The 20,089-nt window shown below is 34.0% G+C and overlaps 14 protein-coding genes and 3 pseudogenes across 17 annotated transcripts, besides 2 other annotated features; 9 read left to right on the top strand and 8 right to left on the bottom strand.

Moving 5' to 3' along the window:
• Positions 1–1,341: 1,341 nt before the first annotated feature.
• Positions 1,342–2,138: a terminal%2Cinverted (terminal inverted repeat of canonical_Maverick-1_1 transposon ID:TVAGG3_1018120).
• Positions 1,342–20,089: part of a mobile genetic element that runs on past the window's edge.
• Positions 2,278–2,629, bottom strand: TVAGG3_1018130 (protein of unknown function, DUF4107 family; the record flags this gene model as incomplete). Its single annotated transcript, XM_051254707.1, has 1 exon — positions 2,278–2,629. A coding segment is annotated over one exon (352 nt), but the record flags the coding sequence as incomplete, so codon positions are not given.
• Positions 2,630–2,854, bottom strand: TVAGG3_1018140 (uncharacterized protein; the record flags this gene model as incomplete). The annotated part of the gene is made up of 1 exon (XM_051254708.1): positions 2,630–2,854. One exon carries the CDS (start codon positions 2,852–2,854, stop codon positions 2,630–2,632), a length of 225 nt encoding a protein of 74 aa, XP_051080282.1.
• Positions 2,855–3,175, bottom strand: TVAGG3_1018150 (uncharacterized protein; the record flags this gene model as incomplete). Its single annotated transcript, XM_051254709.1, has 1 exon — positions 2,855–3,175. The coding sequence occupies one exon, from the start codon at positions 3,173–3,175 to the stop codon at positions 2,855–2,857; it is 321 nt and encodes a 106-aa protein (XP_051080283.1).
• Positions 3,786–4,640, top strand: TVAGG3_1018160 (protein of unknown function, DUF4106 family; the record flags this gene model as incomplete). The annotated part of the gene is made up of 1 exon (XM_051254710.1): positions 3,786–4,640. One exon carries the CDS (start codon positions 3,786–3,788, stop codon positions 4,638–4,640), a length of 855 nt encoding a protein of 284 aa, XP_051080284.1.
• Positions 4,654–5,038, bottom strand: TVAGG3_1018170 (uncharacterized protein; the record flags this gene model as incomplete). The annotated part of the gene is made up of 1 exon (XM_001325064.2): positions 4,654–5,038. A coding segment is annotated over one exon (385 nt), but the record flags the coding sequence as incomplete, so codon positions are not given.
• TVAGG3_1018180 (uncharacterized protein) lies at positions 5,064–5,678 on the top strand (the record flags this gene model as incomplete). The annotated part of the gene is made up of 1 exon (XM_051254711.1): positions 5,064–5,678. One exon carries the CDS (start codon positions 5,064–5,066, stop codon positions 5,676–5,678), a length of 615 nt encoding a protein of 204 aa, XP_051080285.1.
• Positions 5,905–6,681, bottom strand: TVAGG3_1018190 (uncharacterized protein; the record flags this gene model as incomplete). The annotated part of the gene is made up of 1 exon (XM_051254712.1): positions 5,905–6,681. One exon carries the CDS (start codon positions 6,679–6,681, stop codon positions 5,905–5,907), a length of 777 nt encoding a protein of 258 aa, XP_051080286.1.
• On the top strand, positions 6,699–10,208 carry TVAGG3_1018200 (keratin-associated protein family; the record flags this gene model as incomplete). The annotated part of the gene is made up of 1 exon (XM_051254713.1): positions 6,699–10,208. One exon carries the CDS (start codon positions 6,699–6,701, stop codon positions 10,206–10,208), a length of 3,510 nt encoding a protein of 1,169 aa, XP_051080287.1.
• Positions 10,228–11,312, top strand: TVAGG3_1018210 (annotated as a pseudogene). Its single transcript has one exon. A coding segment is annotated over exon 1 (1,085 nt).
• TVAGG3_1018220 (organellar and viral DNA polymerase type B) lies at positions 11,618–12,583 on the top strand (the record flags this gene model as incomplete). The annotated part of the gene is made up of 1 exon (XM_001325063.1): positions 11,618–12,583. The coding sequence occupies one exon, from the start codon at positions 11,618–11,620 to the stop codon at positions 12,581–12,583; it is 966 nt and encodes a 321-aa protein (XP_001325098.1).
• TVAGG3_1018230 (uncharacterized protein) lies at positions 12,913–13,287 on the bottom strand (the record flags this gene model as incomplete). Its single annotated transcript, XM_051254714.1, has 1 exon — positions 12,913–13,287. One exon carries the CDS (start codon positions 13,285–13,287, stop codon positions 12,913–12,915), a length of 375 nt encoding a protein of 124 aa, XP_051080288.1.
• Positions 13,395–14,233, top strand: TVAGG3_1018240 (KilA, N-terminal/APSES-type HTH, DNA-binding family; the record flags this gene model as incomplete). The annotated part of the gene is made up of 1 exon (XM_001325061.2): positions 13,395–14,233. A coding segment is annotated over one exon (839 nt), but the record flags the coding sequence as incomplete, so codon positions are not given.
• TVAGG3_1018250 (uncharacterized protein) lies at positions 14,360–14,833 on the bottom strand (the record flags this gene model as incomplete). Its single annotated transcript, XM_051254715.1, has 1 exon — positions 14,360–14,833. The coding sequence occupies one exon, from the start codon at positions 14,831–14,833 to the stop codon at positions 14,360–14,362; it is 474 nt and encodes a 157-aa protein (XP_051080289.1).
• Positions 14,921–15,298, top strand: TVAGG3_1018260 (uncharacterized protein; the record flags this gene model as incomplete). The annotated part of the gene is made up of 1 exon (XM_051254716.1): positions 14,921–15,298. One exon carries the CDS (start codon positions 14,921–14,923, stop codon positions 15,296–15,298), a length of 378 nt encoding a protein of 125 aa, XP_051080290.1.
• TVAGG3_1018270 lies at positions 16,338–16,799 on the top strand (annotated as a pseudogene). Its single transcript has one exon. A coding segment is annotated over exon 1 (462 nt).
• Positions 16,970–17,945, top strand: TVAGG3_1018280 (organellar and viral DNA polymerase type B; the record flags this gene model as incomplete). Its single annotated transcript, XM_051254717.1, has 1 exon — positions 16,970–17,945. A coding segment is annotated over one exon (976 nt), but the record flags the coding sequence as incomplete, so codon positions are not given.
• Positions 19,228–20,081, bottom strand: TVAGG3_1018290 (annotated as a pseudogene). Its single transcript has one exon. A coding segment is annotated over exon 1 (854 nt).

Consider the following 20,089-nt stretch of genomic DNA (forward strand, 5'->3'; position numbering starts at 1 on the left):
AATTGAAGGTCTATAATTTATTGTTAGATCAAATTTTTGATCATCTGATTTGGAATTCTTTTGTAAATTAGCTTTAAGATCAGAAGAATCTTGAACCCAGAATATAACATTCTTAAGTCCCCTTCTGTATTCAGCTTTAGCAACCAATGGCAAGTTCATTTGTTTTTCTTTTTCACCTTTAGAAATTGTTTCAAATAATAGCATTGGATCATTGGAGTCAATTTTAACGTAGAAATACAATTTCTTATTCTCATCTCTATTTGTGAATAAAAATGATAAGTAAGTAATATCATTATAATATACTTCATTCTTGGAAATTGAAAAATTGGAAATTTCAGGTTTGTTCTTAATATCAAAAGATTTTCCAATCGGGTTAATTGTTTCTTTTTGATATTGATCGATTAATGTAATTTTAAGAGAGTTATCATTTGGTTTGCTATTTGCTGGTATAGTGAAATTAATTGTAACATCGGTTTCTTTATCATCTGATGCTATTTCTTGATCGTAATCACTTAAATATTTGTCATTATATGTTAATTTAATTGTGCAATTTGTATCATCCTTAACTGTTAACTTAATAGGAACAATTTCATCCAATTGATAAATAGTGTCTGTTTCTTCTTTGAGTTTTAGGATTGGTTTATATGTTAATAAAATATCTTTTGGTACTTTCTCTGATTTATCTAAATCAGATAATTTGGAAGAAGGATTTTCTTGAGTGCTGCACCATATATTTAATCCTTTCTCTCCAAAGATGTTTGGTAAGGTATATGTAAACTTAAAGTTCAATTGTGATGCATTTGATTTCATTCTACCTAATGATGTTATTTCATCTATGTCATCAAACTTGATGAAGAAGTATAAATTTTTATCTTTATCTTGATCATCAAGAACTCCAGCTATATCTATGTCTGTTGATGAAAGCAAATATTGTTCATTACCAATGGTAATGTTACTAAGTTTTGGTTTGTTCTTAATGTCAAATTCTAAAGGGAAAACATCAGATTCTTGATTACCGCTATTAACTCGGATCTTAAAAGTGTGTCTACCATATTTATATTTTTCCGGTATTTGAATCTTTTTATTATCAAATTGATACCGTAATCCATTAAAAGTAATCTCTTCTGAAGTTAATTCTTCATCATCATTAATCCAATAGCGGATTGTGGCAGGTGATAAGCAATCAACATATCCATTTATTGTCACTGAAGATTTGGTTGAAATATATTTTGTTTCTAATTGGGCATGAATTGTTGGTTTAATTGTGACTAGAATGTCAGTTTCATTTGGAATAGAAGTTGAATATTTCATCTCCTCATTTGGACCTGATTCAATATCCGTAGTTAGTATACATATCTCGTGTACTGTGGCACTGCGTTCCACCGTACACATTATATGTGAATTTGACACTTTACGAAACTGGTAACGTATATTTTACAACACAAACACAAACACCAACTTAGTTAGTATCCCTAAGTCATGTACTGAGGCACTGCGTTCCACCGTACACATTATATGTGAATTTGACACTTTACAAAACCGTTAACGTATATTTTACAACACAAACGACAACACTAACTTAACCTTAAATATTTATAAAGCCGCCAACCACTTCACCTTACTACTGTAAAAATAAACGTTCTCACTTACAAAAGTATTGCAACTCTTCCCATTGCTGTGCTTCACACAACAGTTCATATTCTTCACTATTGCTGCTGTCACTCCAATCGTCAGAGTCAAAATCACTGTCAAAATGAATGTTAGTAAGTTTTGACAAAGCTAATGAAACACGTTTACCGTTTGTATCGTATGCTTGTATAAACTTTCCATTCTTCATTCCTTCATAAACGCTCAAACTAACTTTACCCTTTCTCCCTCGTATCTGATAGAATGTATTTTCACGAGGAACGAAGAACAAATTCTTGAACTCATGACCGTTGTAGTTTGTTATCTCAATAGTTTTCGTCATTTACATCCAAATAAAATAAAAAATAAACTTAAAAATAAATGATATCACCACCCTCACACGTATGAAAACATAGCACAAAAATAAATTTAGGTGAAGTGGTGACATCTCACCTCTTTTTTCACCTCTTTTTTCACCCACTTGAATTCATTACTTTATAACTCTCTTCCTTGGTTTCTTTTTAGTTGCTTTCTTCACGTCTGTCTCCAACTTGACTGTCTTTCTTCTTCGTCCGTAATGATACCAGTTACTTCCACCAGTCAATGGGTCAAATGGTCTTTCGTAAGGGTTTCCATACATTCCATAGGGACCATACGGAAGAACTACTGGTGGAGGAAGAGTTCCATCGACTCTATTTAAATGCATTGTTTCACCTTTCATCTGGTCATTAAAGTCTTTTGCATGTTTTGCAAACTCATCGTCCTTTCCTAAAGCATTTTCTGACTCAGTCGCAACCAAATTGGATGCTTTATTTATGAGCCCTATTTTATTTAATCTTAACTTCTTTGCAACCCAGCCTCCAATCTTTCCTTTATTTGCATCTAATGTCTTCGAAACTCTTCCTCCACTCATTTTATTTACTGCGTCATAAGCCCCAAGTGCTTTTGCTCCAAATGCTAATGCTTTTGTTCCCATTGCGCCTAAAGCTGCCCAAGCTACCATTTACACCATATTAAAATCATCTCTCTTCAATATTATCTCATAAAAGTTCTCGTTACTGGAGAAAGTCAATGAAACATAAACATTCTCACGGGCTTCGCCCTCACCGCTTTGCGGTCTATCTAACTTCTTTCTTATATCATCTATACGCTTCAAAATGTCTGAACAATTGCTAACATCTTCTACAACAGTTATTTCATCATGAATGACCTTCAAGAACAAGCTCATTTAATATGCTATTAAAATCATCTCAATAATGAGTCCATCCTTTCCATCTTTAGGTAGCACAACATCTTTCATTGAAGAAGGTTCAACAAGTCTTATGTTAAACTTACTGACAAAGTTTGTTATACTATAATGCTTCGGTGGCGAATACATATAGTTTGAAAGACATAATATAGATTCTTCAGCAAATTCACTTATACTGGATTTTATAACAATGTTCTCACGAGACCAAATGCCACCAATTGACAATCTTGTAAGCAATCCTGCTGAACCTTCTACTGTAAACGTCGATGGTAACATTCCACGAAGGTCATCTATTGACATCGTTGAGTCACTGAATTTAAATATTTTCTTAAAGCAATCGTCATTATCTAACCATGCAATAGCTTTGAAGTTTCATTCGAATATACATCTGCTTCATTAAATGTAAAACCTGACTTCTTTGCAGAGATGACTTTAAAATCTATTGAGTTTGTTTCAAAATTATATGCTATGGTAACTTCTGAAGGTAATGGATGCCCTTCCGCAGTCAGTTGTTCTCTCACTACCGTTTGAAGCTTTGTGTTAAAAACTTTCATGTCATCTCCTGTGTCTAGGTTCACATACACAGCAACAGGAAAACTATCTTGCTTCTTTGTTTCATCATTATACCTCAAAACATTAAAGTTCTTCAATAATATTGTCCTTCCTGCTGGAATACTTCTAACTTGTCTTATTTCAATAGCTTTCTCACCTCCTACATACTCTACCCAGTGTCTTGGATATTCATAAGTATACTGACTTCTTGAATTTTTGGTTGGTTTCATCATAACGTGTTCATAGTATATCTTTATACTCTTGTCAGTTAGACTCGGTGCTATGTTCTGAATATTTCTGACTTGCATTTTTAATGGAGATTAAAATGAAGCATTTAATACATGACGTAGATGAAGACATGAATGAAACTACAGACAAACTTAACTCTTCTCTCATTCTTCCTTTCAGTAAGGACTATGAGTTCTGTTCAAATGGTGTTTATTTCTATTGTGGAAAGATGGGTTCAGGTAAGACATTTAACCTCATTCGTCATATACTCATAACAGAACGTTTAGGAAATGACTCATATTATGACCAAATCATTATATCAGCAACTTCAGACTCTATGGACTCAACAGCGAAAACATTTATGTCAAAAGTTCAAGCCTCTGTCGTTAAAGTTCCAGACAGTGAACTCATTGAATTTCTTCAACGTTACATTCGACGTAAGAGGAAATATTATGCCATCGTTGAATTTATACAGTCAGGAATGCAAAAGACTTCAGAAGAGATGGAAAGAATTATTGACAAACACCACTTACTTCAATACTCAGGCGTTTACGATATGAAACGACTGACAAACTACATTCTATCAAAACTTTCAAAATACCCCTTCAAAAAGTATCCTTCAAACACTCTGCTCGTTTGCGACGACTTCGCCGGAAAAGGTTTAGTGTCAAAGCCTGACTCACCATTAGCTAACATCATAACTAAAGTCAGACATTACCACTTAACTGTAGCAATACTTATGCAAACATGGAGGTTTTTAGCTTTAAACATAAAACGTCTCATAACTGACTTCGTTATCTTTCAAGGTTTCTCACGTTATGATATTGAACTCATTTGGAAACAGTCAGGTATAACATTACCTTTTGAAGAAATTTGGGAAGCATATAAGTCTCTCATCTCTCCTCGTTCATACCTTGAGATTCATATCATGACTAATACCATTAAAGTCAAAAATATTCCATGGGAACGACCAACATTGTTTTAAAGTTTAACCTTCAATTGACTGATGGTAAACAAATTCCATGCATCTCTGTCGCCATTTCTGTTAATATTTTTGCTGTCATTCATATCATCCACTTCCCCATCCGTTAACTTTTGAGGATATGCGTTAGAATAGCTGTTCTTAAATGAAGGCTTTTCACCTTTTAGCGCATAAACTCTATAACTTTCTGCATACTTTATGTTTGAACCTCCTGAGCCATCATTGACATAAATTTTTATAGGCTTCCACCCTTTGTTCATGTTCCTGCTTCTTCCCTTAGCTCTTTTGTTCAGTAGTTCTACATCTTTATACACAGCTCCTGTCTCAGTGAATTCAACAATATTTTCATTCGTTAGCTTTACATTCAAACCCTTGTCGAGTGTATTGTTCATTTCATACATATAAAAGGTTTTTATTCTATATGAAATGAGAAGCAAATCCATCTTAGCTGGTGCCGTTAATGTTCCAATTGAACCAACATCAAATGTTGACTCACGAACGACAAACAATATTGTCATAAAGAACTATAGTTCAGAGTGTTTGAAAGAAAAAGAACCAGAACTGAAATCCGTGAATTTAAACACAGCTTCAAACGCTAACGCTACATCAGATGTTAAGTTAGAGTATCCACCACTGGACCAAATTCTTTCAAGAGAAGCCAACGACAACCCTTACATAAATGTTCAAACAAATCCTTCAGATAACGTAGACCATTACCTTCTTCAGTTATATCAAACAATTTTACTCAAAGACGATAAGAAGCTTTTGATAAATCTTATAAGTAAGAACCAAATAATTCTAACAAAGGAGGACCTTGAAAATGTTATATCACGAATAACAGGGAAACAATGTGTCATTGACTATCTCGACCCTGAAATCGAATGCTGTGGTCAAACGCCACCATTCATGAAAATAGGTAACATCCGCATCATTGAAATACCAGGTACTCCAGGAGTTGAGTTTAAGTATAAATATTCGAACGAGTATACAAAACTATCTACTGACTATAAGCTTTGTTTGAAATATGTTTTAGTAAATTAAAGCAACTTATAGTATCTGTCCAAAACTTCTTCAACAGTATCGAACTCATCTTCATAATGCAAACCTAATCTTATTGACTTGGTGCAGTTTTCACTAACACAATATAGCGCTTTGCGCTCGGCGCCTTTGACGCCTTTTTCTGTTCTCTTGACTGACATAACTAATTCATTTGTTTCATCAAACAGCAACAACCAAAGTTCATGACCTAATACATAACATTCATACTTTATATTTTTAGCTCTGAGTTCTCTTGTAAGCTGTTGCATTTAATATTTTCTAAAAAGTCAACTTCAACAGTCATTCGCACTGGTGCCTTCAGTTCTACAGGCTCTCCTTGAAAGTCAACTAGTCTGAATTGCATGTCTTTCAAATTATGAGGACTAATGCGAACCCATTTACCTAAATGAGTTGCTATGACAGGAACGTTTGGAATGAACATTGAATTGACTGCATAACAGAAGGATTTATATTCTACTGAACCTTTACTATTAACTCCTGAAATACCTGTGACATTAGCTATTTTAGACTCAATGTACAAACAATTACCATAACATACGTATGGAACAGATTTCATCTCAATCGTTTTGTCAACACTTTTCAAAGGAAATGTCATATGGTATGCACCCAGAAGCAATTGAACTCTATGACTCATTCGTGTTATCTTAAACTCCTTCGCATAACTGAACTTCAAAACTCCTGCAATAAGTTTAACATTCATTAAGTTTTCTTCGTTCTCCTTGTTTATTGTAGTATTTATGAGAGCATTTAACACTCCAGCTAATGTTTCCATCTTATATTCTACATTATTGTGAAATCTTATTTCATGCTTCTTTCCATCTATTTCAAACTCTATGAAATCTGTTTCATCTGTTATAACGAATGAAGCGATAGTATTGAAGTCAACAACTCTGAAAGCAAGTGGCTCATTCTGTAGACCTAAGTTTGTTTGTAGCTTTACTGTTCCGTATTCGTTTGGGTCAGTACTTTGCAAATAGAACAACATTTTATTCTCATTAAAATATGACTATTGCTGCATATGCGTATGAAGCTGACAGAGCTAAAAGTTTATATTTTGGTCAATACTCTCTCACACTTACTGACAAATATATTGTTATCACTGATGGAAATACCGAGAAATACATAACATGGAAGGACTATGAAAAGTTTGACCCTATTTTAACTCCATGTACAATGCCATTCATTGTAAATGGTGAAGTTGTCATGAAGAACGACACAACAGTATATAAGTCTGTATATGAAGCGTTAGAATATATGTTGAATTATAATCCCGAAAGATTTGACCCAAGCACTACACCATGTGCAATGCCTTTTATTAAGGACGGTGAAATCGTAAGAGTTCCGGATTCAACGGTTTACACAGCTGTTCAAAACAGTTTACAAAACATTTTAGCGAATATCTTTAATTCAGAAACTACAGAAATAAAATTACCATATATAACAGATGCTAAAGAAATTAAATCAAAAACGACAACATTATTTACGTCACTTAATGATTTAATGACTTATATCATTAATATTCCTGCACCAACTACAGCATTTGATCCAAACTCGACGGTTTGCAGTGTACCTTTCATAAAGTCGCAAACGGACTCTTTGAGTCCTGAAGGTCTTTCAGACCGAAGCGACCAGGGCGAAGCCCATGACAGTTCATTAATTGTTTTAAGGGATTCAACAGTTAATGAATCATTAAAGGCGTCATTAATGAAAATCATTGATTTTAACTCATTCACGAATACATATAATTCATTCATTAATGTTTCATATGCTTCTAAAGAAGGTGAGCCAAAAACTATCGATAAAGCGGTGTATGAAATAAAAGCATCAACGACGAAATTGAATTCGTTAACTTTTGACGGTGATAGTTTCGTTAATGACATAACATCGGGGAAAACAATTTTAACGAAAGAATATTTAAAATCTCATGTTAGTGAGTTCGTTGAAATTGAAAAAGAAGGCGGAATTAAGTTCGATCCACTGAATTTCATTTTCAGCTTAGCGAATGCGGGTGTTAGTTTCGCTGAATGGACAACTATACAGAGTGAAATAAATGCAATATGGACGTTTTTGGGGTCAAAAGCGGGAATGGGTGAGCTTGTAAATGCTGCAAGAACATTAGGTGAAACAGGAAATTTTGTAGATGGTTTTAAAAGACTTGTTTCAAATGTTTTAACAAACACAAAGAAATTATTTAGATATACCATACATAACGGACGGATTTTCGAACAGGTAGCAACAAACCCTCCGGTTATGGCTGCGTTGATGATGGTTAGAGATATAAAACCACGTAACGACGGGAACGAAGAACATGAACAACAGAGCCCAACGGGCTCAGAGCCACATAGTGGCGAGGATACTGGTCGGGTTATTCAAGACATTAAAAACGTGTATCCTGAAGTTATTGATTTATTTAGAGGAGTTAATGATTCAATTTCAAAACATTCTATAACCCTCGATGAAGAGAATAAATTAACAGATTATATATTCGTCATTATTGCAGAACTAATGAAGAGAATAAATGAAAAAGGAATTGGTGATATCATTAATGTCAGCGATGTAATGATGAAAAGAAATTTTGACTCATTATTTACAAAACCGAAAACAGAATATAGTCTTTATGACGTAATTACCGAATTAATGAAAAAGATTAATGATAATAAGAGTTCTGGCGGAAGAGTTGAATTAGAAGTGAATGATGTTAATGAGAAATTAGCCGAAAAAGCAGACAAGAACCATGTTCATTATATAACTTCAGACGAACAGATTATAACGGACTACCATGGATATTTAACACGAAGTGATGAAGCGAAGACAAAAAATGTTAATGAAAGAAGATATAAATACATTCGTGCTAAAGGTTATGACATAAGCTGTACTGTACAGTATGATGTAGCTAAAGCACCAGAAGCATTTGGTTATAACGCTGAAATTTATGCCTCTACTTTCAATGTTAACGGTGTATTAGTTGAACCAAGATTTACTTTGAGAGTTAAGTCAAAAATAACGTTTGAAGATGCTATTAAAAGTAAAGCTGACAAAGTTGAACTCGAAGCAATGAACAAAGTTTTGAAATCTCATAAACACAACATCTCCGATATAAATGAACTTCAAGCTACATTAGACAGTAAAGCTGACAAAAATCATACACATAACTCCTTCTCAACTGTTAGAGCAGACGACATAATATTGAACTTTGACCTTGGTTCAAGTGCACCTTTAGAGAATCCGAGTACAAGCGTAAAAGATACTCTTAACAATTTAGATAAGAGTTGCAGGAATATCGAAGGTCATGCCAGAAACTTTGAAACACATGAACTACCAGCAATGTTAGATAAAAAAGCAGACAAGAACCATACACATACAAGTTTTACAACTGTTGCTATAGAAAGTATTGAAGGAACGGTTGAAGAAACTGGTGGGGATGCATTATATTGTAAACCTCCTAACTTTCCACAAGGTTTAACATCGGATGACGACATAACGACGATGAAAAACATTAGATGTAAAGATGTTTATGTCATGGAGGATGAAAATAATGTTAAATTCACTGCTCAAGATTTATATGATAAGAAAGCTGACAAGAACCATACACATAAATCCTTCACTACTGTTAGAGCAGACGACATAATATTGAACTTTGACCTTGGTTCAAGTGCACCTTTAGAAAATCCAAGTACAAGCGTAAAAGATACTCTTAACAGTTTAGATAAGAGTTGCAGGAATATCGAAGGTCATGCCAGAAACTTTGAAACACATGAACTACCAGCAATGTTAGATAAGAAAGCAGATAAAACTTATGTGGATGCAGAACTAACAAAGAAATTTTCGAAACCAGATACAATGACATTTACAACAGAAATTATAAATGGTGAACCAGCAACTCCATTTGAATTTGTTAGAGGTCTTCAACCGGATACTTTTGAATTTTTCTTGGATAATTCTATTGAACTAACATTACATTATAAAAGTGGAACAAATGCAACATTTCATCCGGGAGATACATTCCAAATGGTATTTAATGACATAAGTTCTTTAGAATATGTTTATAGAGTTATGAGCATATATGATTTAATATATCCTATAGGAGCTGTTTATACGTCTATGAATCCAATAAATCCAAACACTTTATTTGGTGGTAGATGGTATGAAATAGTTGACAGTTTTCCATTCTACACTAATACGCAGTCAATGAAGATGGGAGGTTCAAAGAAAATAGGTATTGAAAACCTTCCTTCACATATGCATAGGTTCAGTGGAAGAACATCTGTGGAAGGAAACCATTCACATTCAATAACAAAAAGAGGTTATACAAATCTTGCAGCGGGTTCGAATAGACAGGGAATGAATAGATATGATATCTCAGATGACCCCAAAGATGTTAGCACAGGTATTTTCTGTGGAACTGCAGGAAATCATACACATGTTGTAGCTGGTATTACAGACCCAGCAGGTAATGGAAAAGATTATATGCCTCCTTATATAACAATGCACGCTTGGATACGAGTTGGTTAAAATCTTTATTTTTACATAAATGAGCTTGAAAGAAGTATTCGAACAACATCCATGGAGGTCTTTTAAGAAATTCAATGAAGCTGCAAAGAGTTCGGGATTTACTAACAGAGCTGAAGTGAAAAGGTTCTTTGACAAAAATGTTGTACATCAAACAAAAATAAATCCTTACGACTACTTTTTACCAATTTACTCCAACACTCCTGACGCATACCAATTTGACACTCTCATTCAAAGCAGAAAAGGAGGACATAAACCATTCCTCATCTTCATAAATGTTAACACTCGTAAAGCTTTTGCGTATATAATGAGAAATAAAGGAACTCATGAAGTGTTAAGAGTTTTACAAAAGTTTGTAGCAGAACATAGCCCAAGTACTTTAACATCAGACCAAGACGGTGCATACCTCAGCAATGAAATCACAGAATTTCTCATTAAGCATAACATAACTCACTACACTACTGAAGACCATAACCATAACATACTCGGTATCATTAACCGCTTCATAAGGACTCTCAGAGATTTAAATCAAGAGCGAGACTTTACCGAAAAAACAATGAAACATTTCATCGAAGTTTACAATTCCTCAACACATTCTACAACAGGACATACACCAAATTCAATGACACAACAACAAGAAGAAAAGTATATACAAAAGAAACGAAGTCAAACACAAAATATCAGAAATTCAACACAATTTACTCTCATTCCTGGAACAAAAGTCGTGTAGTTCTTGACGACAAACCGTTGACAAAGAAACGTTTAAGTTTAAGTCGAAATTATTATATCGTAGACTCTACGCAAGGTAATGGATATCTTATAAAAGCTGCTGACGACTCCATAGCATTTTACCCTCGTCATAAATTAGTCGAAAGTAGTAATGGCAAACTTGCTGAAACCATTGACGAAGCAAAGCGAGGAGTGGTTATTGAAATACTTGACTACAACATAAACGATGACACTTATAAAGTAAGATATGAAGGAGGCGTTGAAGATGTTATACCATCTAAGAACTTGAGAGAATCTAAACCAACACATCTGGGACCATTAGAGCGGGAGTACTGGAAAGATAAAAACATGCCAGAAAGAATAAGAAAATTCTTCTAAACTTTTTCATTAGATGTAAATCAGACATGAATGAGAACAGTCATGTATTATTAATGGTACCATTTATTTTAACATAAAGACGCAAACGGACTCTTTGAGTCCTGAAGGTCTTTCAGACCGAAGCGGCGGGGCATAGCCCATGACCAAAAATAAGCCGCTAGCGGCAAGGGCGAAGCCCATGTTTAGGGTAGATGGTTAGATCTACCCTCATTTCTACCCTCGTGAATTTTCATGAATTTCCTTATGAAAGAAAAAAATAAAGTTAGTTTTATTTTTATTTATTTTTTTATCTTGTATGTAAAGATATGATTTCAACAATAGGTTCTACAACACTTCAAGCCGCGAACGGCGGGACTCTGTCCACAACAACTTCACCAAACTCTTTAGTTATGAATCCAACATCTATGTTAGTTGAGATGAAAAGCTTCATTCCTTCTTCATATACTTTCGAAACAACAATCCAGAAGACAAAGCAAGAACTTTTAACAAGTACTTTGGACTGTTGTGCGAAAGATGAACAAAATGAACAATATCTTTATGAAATGCAGGACATTATTGACCATTTACCCAAATTGCCTGAAATCCAACAACAAAAGCTCACTATTCCTGAATTCGATGAAATAGAAGTCAAAGCAACTGACTCAGTAGAAATTAAGAAATTCATACGTAAAGTAAATTATGAATTCCTTGGTTTTCATTGCAACCATAAAGTTATGGACAAAGATTGCGACATGGTTTATAAAAATATTTCTGACCTTTACAAATCCGAAGAATTTAAGACATACGATAACTTTGTTTCATTAGTTGCAAAATGTGTTTGGGAAATAAGAGATAAAGATAGAAGAGGTAAAGTATGGAATGAACAGATAAAACCAGCAGCTTTTGAGTTAAAGAAAACCATTGACGCTTTAGTTGTTCTAGCTGGTTTTATTTCAATGTATAACGCAAAAATGAATCCGCAATGTTCAAAATGTAAAGCAGCAATAAGAAAATATAACTACTCCGTCAAAGAGATAGAACGTATGAGAAACGACTATGCAGACTTAAAGAAAGAAGCAGAAAAGCCAGCAGAAGATAAAATGGATATGTTGACATTTCTTAATAAAAACTATCCAACAGCAGAAGATTTCCTTTTATCTGACGTCAAGAAGAAGTATAAAGAAACCTTCGGCATTGTTAAAACATTCGATGTACTAAAAGAAGAAATAGAAGCTACGAAATTGTTTAGAATCTCACGAATTCATAACGTCTACCATGTAAAACGTTTATAAAATAACTGGGGTAGAAATGAGGGTAGAAATGAGGTTAGATCTAACCATCTACCCTAAACATGGGCTTCGCCCTTGCCGCTAGCGGCTTATTTTTGGTTAAAGCTTCCACGAGAGAAAAGATTCCTCATTCGCTAAGGATTCCAAAAATGAAAAAATCATTGATTTCGGCTGAGAAAAAACGGCAAACAAGACAAATAAAGAAAATAAGAAAATACGGCGCCGTCGCGGTTCGAACCACAGACTCTGACCCCTCCATAACACCACCTTAGACCACTGTGCTACGTAGCCTGTCGACATAAGATTTTATAAATTGCATATTTGACGTAAATTTATTTCCATCTGGCTTCCCACTGCATAAGATATTCATACGTGTTTGTAAGACATTCATTAAACTTCTTTTCTATTGCATCTAATCTTGCGTTATTTTTTTCAATAACTTGTCTGTATTCTTCATCATCTCCAGCAGTGTTTGGGTCTTCACGTTTAAAATATTCATTGTTAACCAATTTTTTATCTACAAATTTTATTAGTGTTTGATTCACTTCGTTATGATAACGGTCATATTCTTTCAATACGTAAGTGAAGACAAAATGCGTCGTACCTTCAATCTTAAAGCTTAAAGAACTTTCAACACAGTTTTGAGGGTCTGTCAGTGCGTCAATGAGATAGTATTCGAAGTCAGTCAATAATCTTTTTAAAGTCATTTCATACAGGATAAAATTTAATGTTGTGAAGAAATAGTGTTTATCTCAAAAAAAATAAAGTTAGTTTTTATTTTATTTATTTTTTTATCCTGTATGTAAAGACAGATATGTCAACATTAGAGAACACAACAACTGCTATCGTTCATGAAGTCATAAATGAAGAATACGAATACATACAGTATAACAAACAATTGAGACTCATTCGTTCTGTCAAAGACGACATGTACCAAATGCAAAGTATTTTGACAGCATGTTATGCTCCAGATACTAAACTTCCTAAAGACTGGTTTAGGAACCAAAGCACTATTGAACTATTAAATGAAGCACAGCGAGACATACTTTTTTCTGAAAACAGTGAAGAACAGCGAGTAGGTAAAAAATCCCAGTCGCCAAAACTCTATGAAAACCGTGAAAAATTGCCAAACGGTTTGAGAGGATATTATGTTCATAGACTTTTAGTAAATGCAGTTGCAATGTGGGCTTCACCACGTTATGCTTGGAATATTTACAAACTTCTTGACGAATTTCACAGACAAGAACGTGGAGAGATGGAAAAGAAACTTCAAGCAAAAGATGAAGTCATTGAATCCAAAGACAAAAGCATACAGAAAAGAATACCACGTTCAGTACCAAAAGGAAAGGAAAAGAGTTATAAGTATATGATTTACGCTGAAGAGATGGAAAATGAAGAAGATAAAGATATGGTTATGTTGCATTTAGTCAGAAGAAACAACAAAAGCTTTTACGACCTTGCTAAAATATATAAATCTGACAGAAACTGGTTCTATCGTGAAAACTTACCGATTTCAATGACACCGAATGAGCAAATAAAAGAAATTGTCAAAAATACTCTTCCTCAAACACACTATGACATCAAAGGTTGCACAATACTTACCTTCAAAGAAGACTTACCATTACTGAAGGAAAAAATAACAGAATATTTCGATAACTTCAAAGAGGAAGAATGAAGTCACGACAACATTAACGAAGAAGTCACGACAACATTAACGAAGAGAGAATGAGGTGAAAAAACAGGTGAAATCTCACCTCTTCACCAAAAATATATTTTTGGTTAAATAGCTTCAGGGTCAATTTCTTCAACCATTTCACTTCCTTCGTCAATGTCAATAGAAGCTTCTTCAACCTTTGGTAAGAACTTTTGTATAACATCTTTGTTCGTTATTGTCTTCAGAGATGAAGGATAATATTTCACAGATGTTTCACCCTTCTTATATTCTTTCTGTTCGGAAAGATTCATAGCAATACTGAAGAAGTCAATGTTGGAGTTCTTTATAACAGTATAATGAGTATCTTTGACATTCACGAAGAAACCCTTTTGTTTCAAAACTACTGCTAACTCTTGTGAAGTATAACGTTTGCGGTCAATGACAATAGCTAATGGTCTGACATACTGACCGAACTTAGATTCTTTCACAAACTTCTTGTTAAAGATAACATTAACGTTTGCAGAACCATTGAACTCATTCTTGATGGCAGTAGCGAGAGCATTGTATGAAAAGAACTTGCAATCTTGCATGTGTTTCATTAAAATAAAAATATTAAATTATTTTGAAAAATAACTTAAAAAATGTAATCTAATTTTTCAAAAAATATTTTTTATCCGATAGAAAAGATGACAGAAAAATTAACTTTTTACATAGCGCCAGACCCTTCTTGCCCACATCCTTTTAAGCCACAATATATAGACATAGAACTAAATAGAGAAAGCGAAATTCCACAATATATATACATAGAACTAAATAGTGAAGGCGAAATTCTACAAACAGAAGAAAGCGAAATTCCACAAACATATAGAGACCTAGATAACGAAAATGGATATGCGCTATTCTGGTTAGATTGTCCTTATAAAATGTATGAAAAAAAGGCTTTATATGAAGAATATAGAAAATATTGTCATGAAAACGATATAAGACCAAGCTCTAGAGAAAAATTCTATGCTGGTATAAAACATCTTTTCGAAGTTCGGAATGGCAAATATATAAAGAAATAATTTTTCTAAGTTTATTTTTTCGAAAAAATATTTTTTTATTTCCTACTAAAGATGTATCGGAAGTTGTCTAAGTTAGAACACTCGGAAATAAAACAACTTCTTACAGAAGCTAATATAGATGTTGCAAAACATTACGCGACAAACAAAAAAGCACTCGCTGACTTCATTAAAGACTACAATGGTGCAATAAGTTATGATAGAATTCATGAGTTCATAAAGCCGCAACGCGGCGAGGACGAAGTCCATGCAAGAGCATTTCCTTTAAATGACATTGCTATTGACTTATATCATAGACGTTCAGTACCTCATGAAGTAAGAAGAGAAATGTTTGACATAACAAAGCCGCATGACGGCGCGGGCGTAGCCCATGCAAACGTTGGTGAAACAAGAAGAAGAGACGACACACTGAAACAACAGAGAAGAGAGATGTTTAAAAGTGCTATAGAACAAGTTCGCAAAGCTAACGATGTCATTCGTTCCATTGACGACAAACCAAAAGAAGGTGAGAGATGGTTAAAGAAAGATGAAGAGAATAGGAAGAGAAATGTGAAGTCAGGCAATAGACTCATTGACTTTAACATCGAAGCTTTAGATGAACCAAACAGAGACTACTTACACAAACATTTCGGTAAGGTTTTCATGAGACTCTTAGAGAAAATTAAAATAAACTCACAACAGATGGATGGTATGTTATAAACTTGGTGGAAAGTATGAATGTTCTACGTTAAACCTCAATAATATTGGAACATTACTACATCAGCTCTTGAAGGAGAACTTTATATCAGAGATAGAAGCAAATGCTGCAGGTATTGTTGAAATGCACTATGACTTCTTCTTGACAAACATAAAGAATCTTACGAAATAAAGATGTATGATTTAACAGAATATGAAGGCTTAACGATGTCAGATGTAAAGAAAGGCAAACCAAAAAAGAGACCATATAGAGATGAAAGCACACTGACAAATGACCAGAAAGCCATTTTGGAAGCTCTTAAGCAAACAGGAAACCCAGCACTTATAGAAAGCTTTTGGAAAGATAATGGTGAAAAGAAGTTTTATAAGAAGAGAAGCGGTCAGTTATGGAAGTATCTTTGCACATTACCTATAAATCTTGAACGCTACCAAATCTTCAATGAACTGAACAAAAGAACTGCAACACTTATGACAGAGGACAATTGTTTCGTTTATGCTTGCATTCAGGCTGGAGTAAATGAAGAAACTATTGACCACATGAGAGAAGTCATTCGTGTTAGAGACTTTCCTCAAAGTAAAGTACAAGAAATTTCTGACGCAACAGGTATAGCATTTAATGTTACCATTGGTTATTTCAATGACTCAAGACATAATGAAATAAAGAGATATATACCAAAAGAATGCGAAACTGTTAGAACTATTGACTTACTTCTTGTTGAAGACCACTACATGCTAAATGAAAGACTTCCAATGACAACATACTTCATTCGAAACTATAAAGAAATTCTCAAAGCTTGTGGTGGAATGAACATTGAGAAACAGATGAAGATTTATACAAAGAGAGAAGATAAATATGTAGTTCGTTATGATAGAACAACACCGTTATGGGATGTTATGAAAACATTGTGGGAGTGCAAATATTTCGAACCTATTTCTTATGGAGAACTTTTCACATATACTACTGACTTATATAAACAGAACCTTGCACCATTTAAAGATTTGACATATGCTCCAAAGTATTGTGTACAACTGAAGAAGAAAGCAGAGTCAAAAGAAGTAAATAAAGCTAAATGTAAATTCATTCCTGAGCACGTTTTCTTTGCTGACTTTGAGTGTAGTACGGATGGCTTTCATAAAGCTTTTAACATCTGTTATGACAGTGAAGATGGTTCAGTGAGTGAAAGCATTTGGGGTCAAAACTGTGCAACAGAATTTTTGGAAAGACTCCCTGACAAGAGTTTAATATATTTTCACAACCTCAGTTATGACATAAACTTCATCTTAAGACACATGACAGAAGTGAAAGGAACTCCCATCATTAAAGGTTCACGAACAATGCAAATAACTGGTTTATATAAAGGACGGGCAATTATTATAAAAGACTCTTACAGTGTTATAAATAAGAAGCTTAAACTATTTCCTGCTATGTTTAACTTACAAACAGGACCGAAAGAAGTATTTCCATATAACTACTACAGCAGTGTTTTGTTAGCAAATGACAACAGAACTGGTGTCATTTCTGAAGCATGTAAGTTTATCCATGATGCAGATACATTTATGAAAAACATAGATTCCATCAAAGGTTGCAGAATAGATGAGAACCACTTCGACTTAGAAAAATATAGCACGTTTTACTGCAAACAAGATGTAAGAATTTTAAGAGAAGGTTTTGTAAAGTTCCGCAATGACTTATTGAAAGAGTTTGATTTAAACGTTTATGACTACGTTAGTATTTGTTCTATTGCTAACAAATTGTTTGAGAACAGAGTATACTTCCCGAATGGAAATCTTTATGACCTCTCAAATAAACCAAGAGAATTTATTTCGAGATGCATTCAAGGTGGAAGATGTATGTTGTCAGATAACATGAAACAAAAGAGCAAAAAGAAACTCATTGCTGACTTCGACACTGTTTCATTATATCCTTCAGCTATAGCAAGACTTTATACTTTAGAAGGTATTCCAAAAGTATTGAAGGAAGAAATGTTAAGCACAGAGTATCTCATGAGACATTTATTCGATGATGACCAAAAGGAACCCATTGGTGAAAAGTTTATGTCTGGCTTCTTTGTTCTCATTAAGATAACAGAGATTGGTATACCCAGACACTTTCATTTAATAGTTTGCGACCCTGAACTAAATCCAGAACTTAACGTTCCAAGAAGTTCAAACACTTGCTGTCTCATGTATGTTGACCATATAACATTACAAGACCTCATAAAATATCAAGGTGTCAAATGTGAAGTGTTGCAAGGATACTATTACGATGGAAACAGAGATATGAGAATAAGAGATGAAGTAAAGAAGTTGTTTGAGTTAAGGTTAAAGTATAAGAAAGAAGAAAACCCCTTACAAGAAATTATAAAACTCATTCTGAACAGCATTTATGGCAAAACTATTCTATCTCCTATTGAGTCAAAAATAACCATAGTAGATGACAAAGATGCTATAAGATATGCTATAAGAAATTACAACCATATAGTGAAGTTCGAAGGTTTGGATGGTTCAGATAAAACTATTTTCAAGCTAACGAAAAGCATTTGCAGACACTTTAACTTCTGTCCACTTGGTGTTAATATTCTGTCTATGTCAAAACGTATTATGAATGAAGTATTCTGTACTGCAGAGGACATGGGTCTTCAAATATTTTACCAGGATACCGACAGTATGCACTTATATAATGAAGACATCCCAAAGCTTGCAGCAGAGTTTAAGAAGAGATACGGTAGAGAACTTATAGGAAAGAACCTTGGTCAATTTCATAGCGACTTTGCAGAAATAACACCTGGAAAACAAAGTTTAGCTTATAAAAGTATTTTCTGTGGAAAGAAGACCTACATAGACTTACTCACGAATGATTTAAATGAAGTTGCATTTCACTGCAGAATGAAAGGCGTGAAGCAAGATGTTATTGCTTTAACCGCTAATGAAATGTTTCCTGAAGCTATACAATGCTATTACAATGAAGATAAGAACATTCACATACCTGTTGGAACATATGACAAAGACTCTGAGTTCAGTTTAATGAAACTTTACAAAGCACTTTATGATGGTCAAGAGATTGCATTCGACTTATGTAAGTCATGTCAACCTTGCTTTGCTGAAAAGTTCAACTTTTCAATAACGACTAAAACAAGCTTTATTCGTAAGTTGAAGTTCTGAGGTCATTTATTGGCTAGGGTATTTTGTCAGCAATGAGGTCATTCGTGATAAAAATAAAGCTAGCGTAGATTTTACAATACTGCGATGGTAGAGTTTAAGAGTTGTGCTTCAATGTAGAGACAGTCCTTCCCATCTGGAGGCAAGAACACTGGACATTTATGGTCATGAGTGGAGAACATGTCTATCCAAAACTCACGATTGAAGCCAGTTAATTTATAGTATTTAGGGTTAGGAAGTGGTGAAGTTCTTGTATGACCAATGAACTCATTTTCAACGCCTTTGGCTATATTAGAGTAAATATTGCTTGCTTTCTATCCCAAATGCCAGGTGTTACAATCTTTGAAAATTCATTTTTCCTCGGAAGCATTGCATCATAATTGAAAACATTCTTGAAATCATCACTTGGTTCAGAGATTTGAAATCTTATACGTAATGGATTTTTTTTCTCTTTAGCGACTTCATTGAATGGTGAGAATACAATGAATTGACAGTCATGAGTTCCATCTTCATTTTCATTAAATTCATAATGAAAGTCTATAAGTTGTGGCTGACTACCTTCTTCTTTCAGTTGTGCAAGAAACTCACGTAAAGGCTGTAAAGTTTGTACTTCAATATTGAACTTTTTCTCGAACATCTCATTAAATGAAATCATACATTGCAACAATGTTGTATCGTCTTTAAAGTATTTGTATATGTGAATGTTTTGGGCGCTTAAAGACTGTTCGTCATTTTCTATCTCGACTTGAAGTATAAAGTCAACCTTTCTGAAAGCACGTGTTATATACATAGATGTTATGCCAATGTACTTCTCTTCATTTATGTTCACAATCCAGTCTGTTGGAAACTTAAACGTTACTCTGTTCCCCTTTATTTTGACGTCAGGGTTTTCACTACTGAACGCAACAGATAAAGGTATTTGTCTATACATTTAATTCG

The sequence above is a fragment of the Trichomonas vaginalis genome, chromosome I (assembly GCF_026262505.1).
Source record: "Trichomonas vaginalis G3 chromosome I, whole genome shotgun sequence".
Lineage (NCBI taxonomy): Eukaryota > Parabasalia > Trichomonadida > Trichomonadidae > Trichomonas > Trichomonas vaginalis.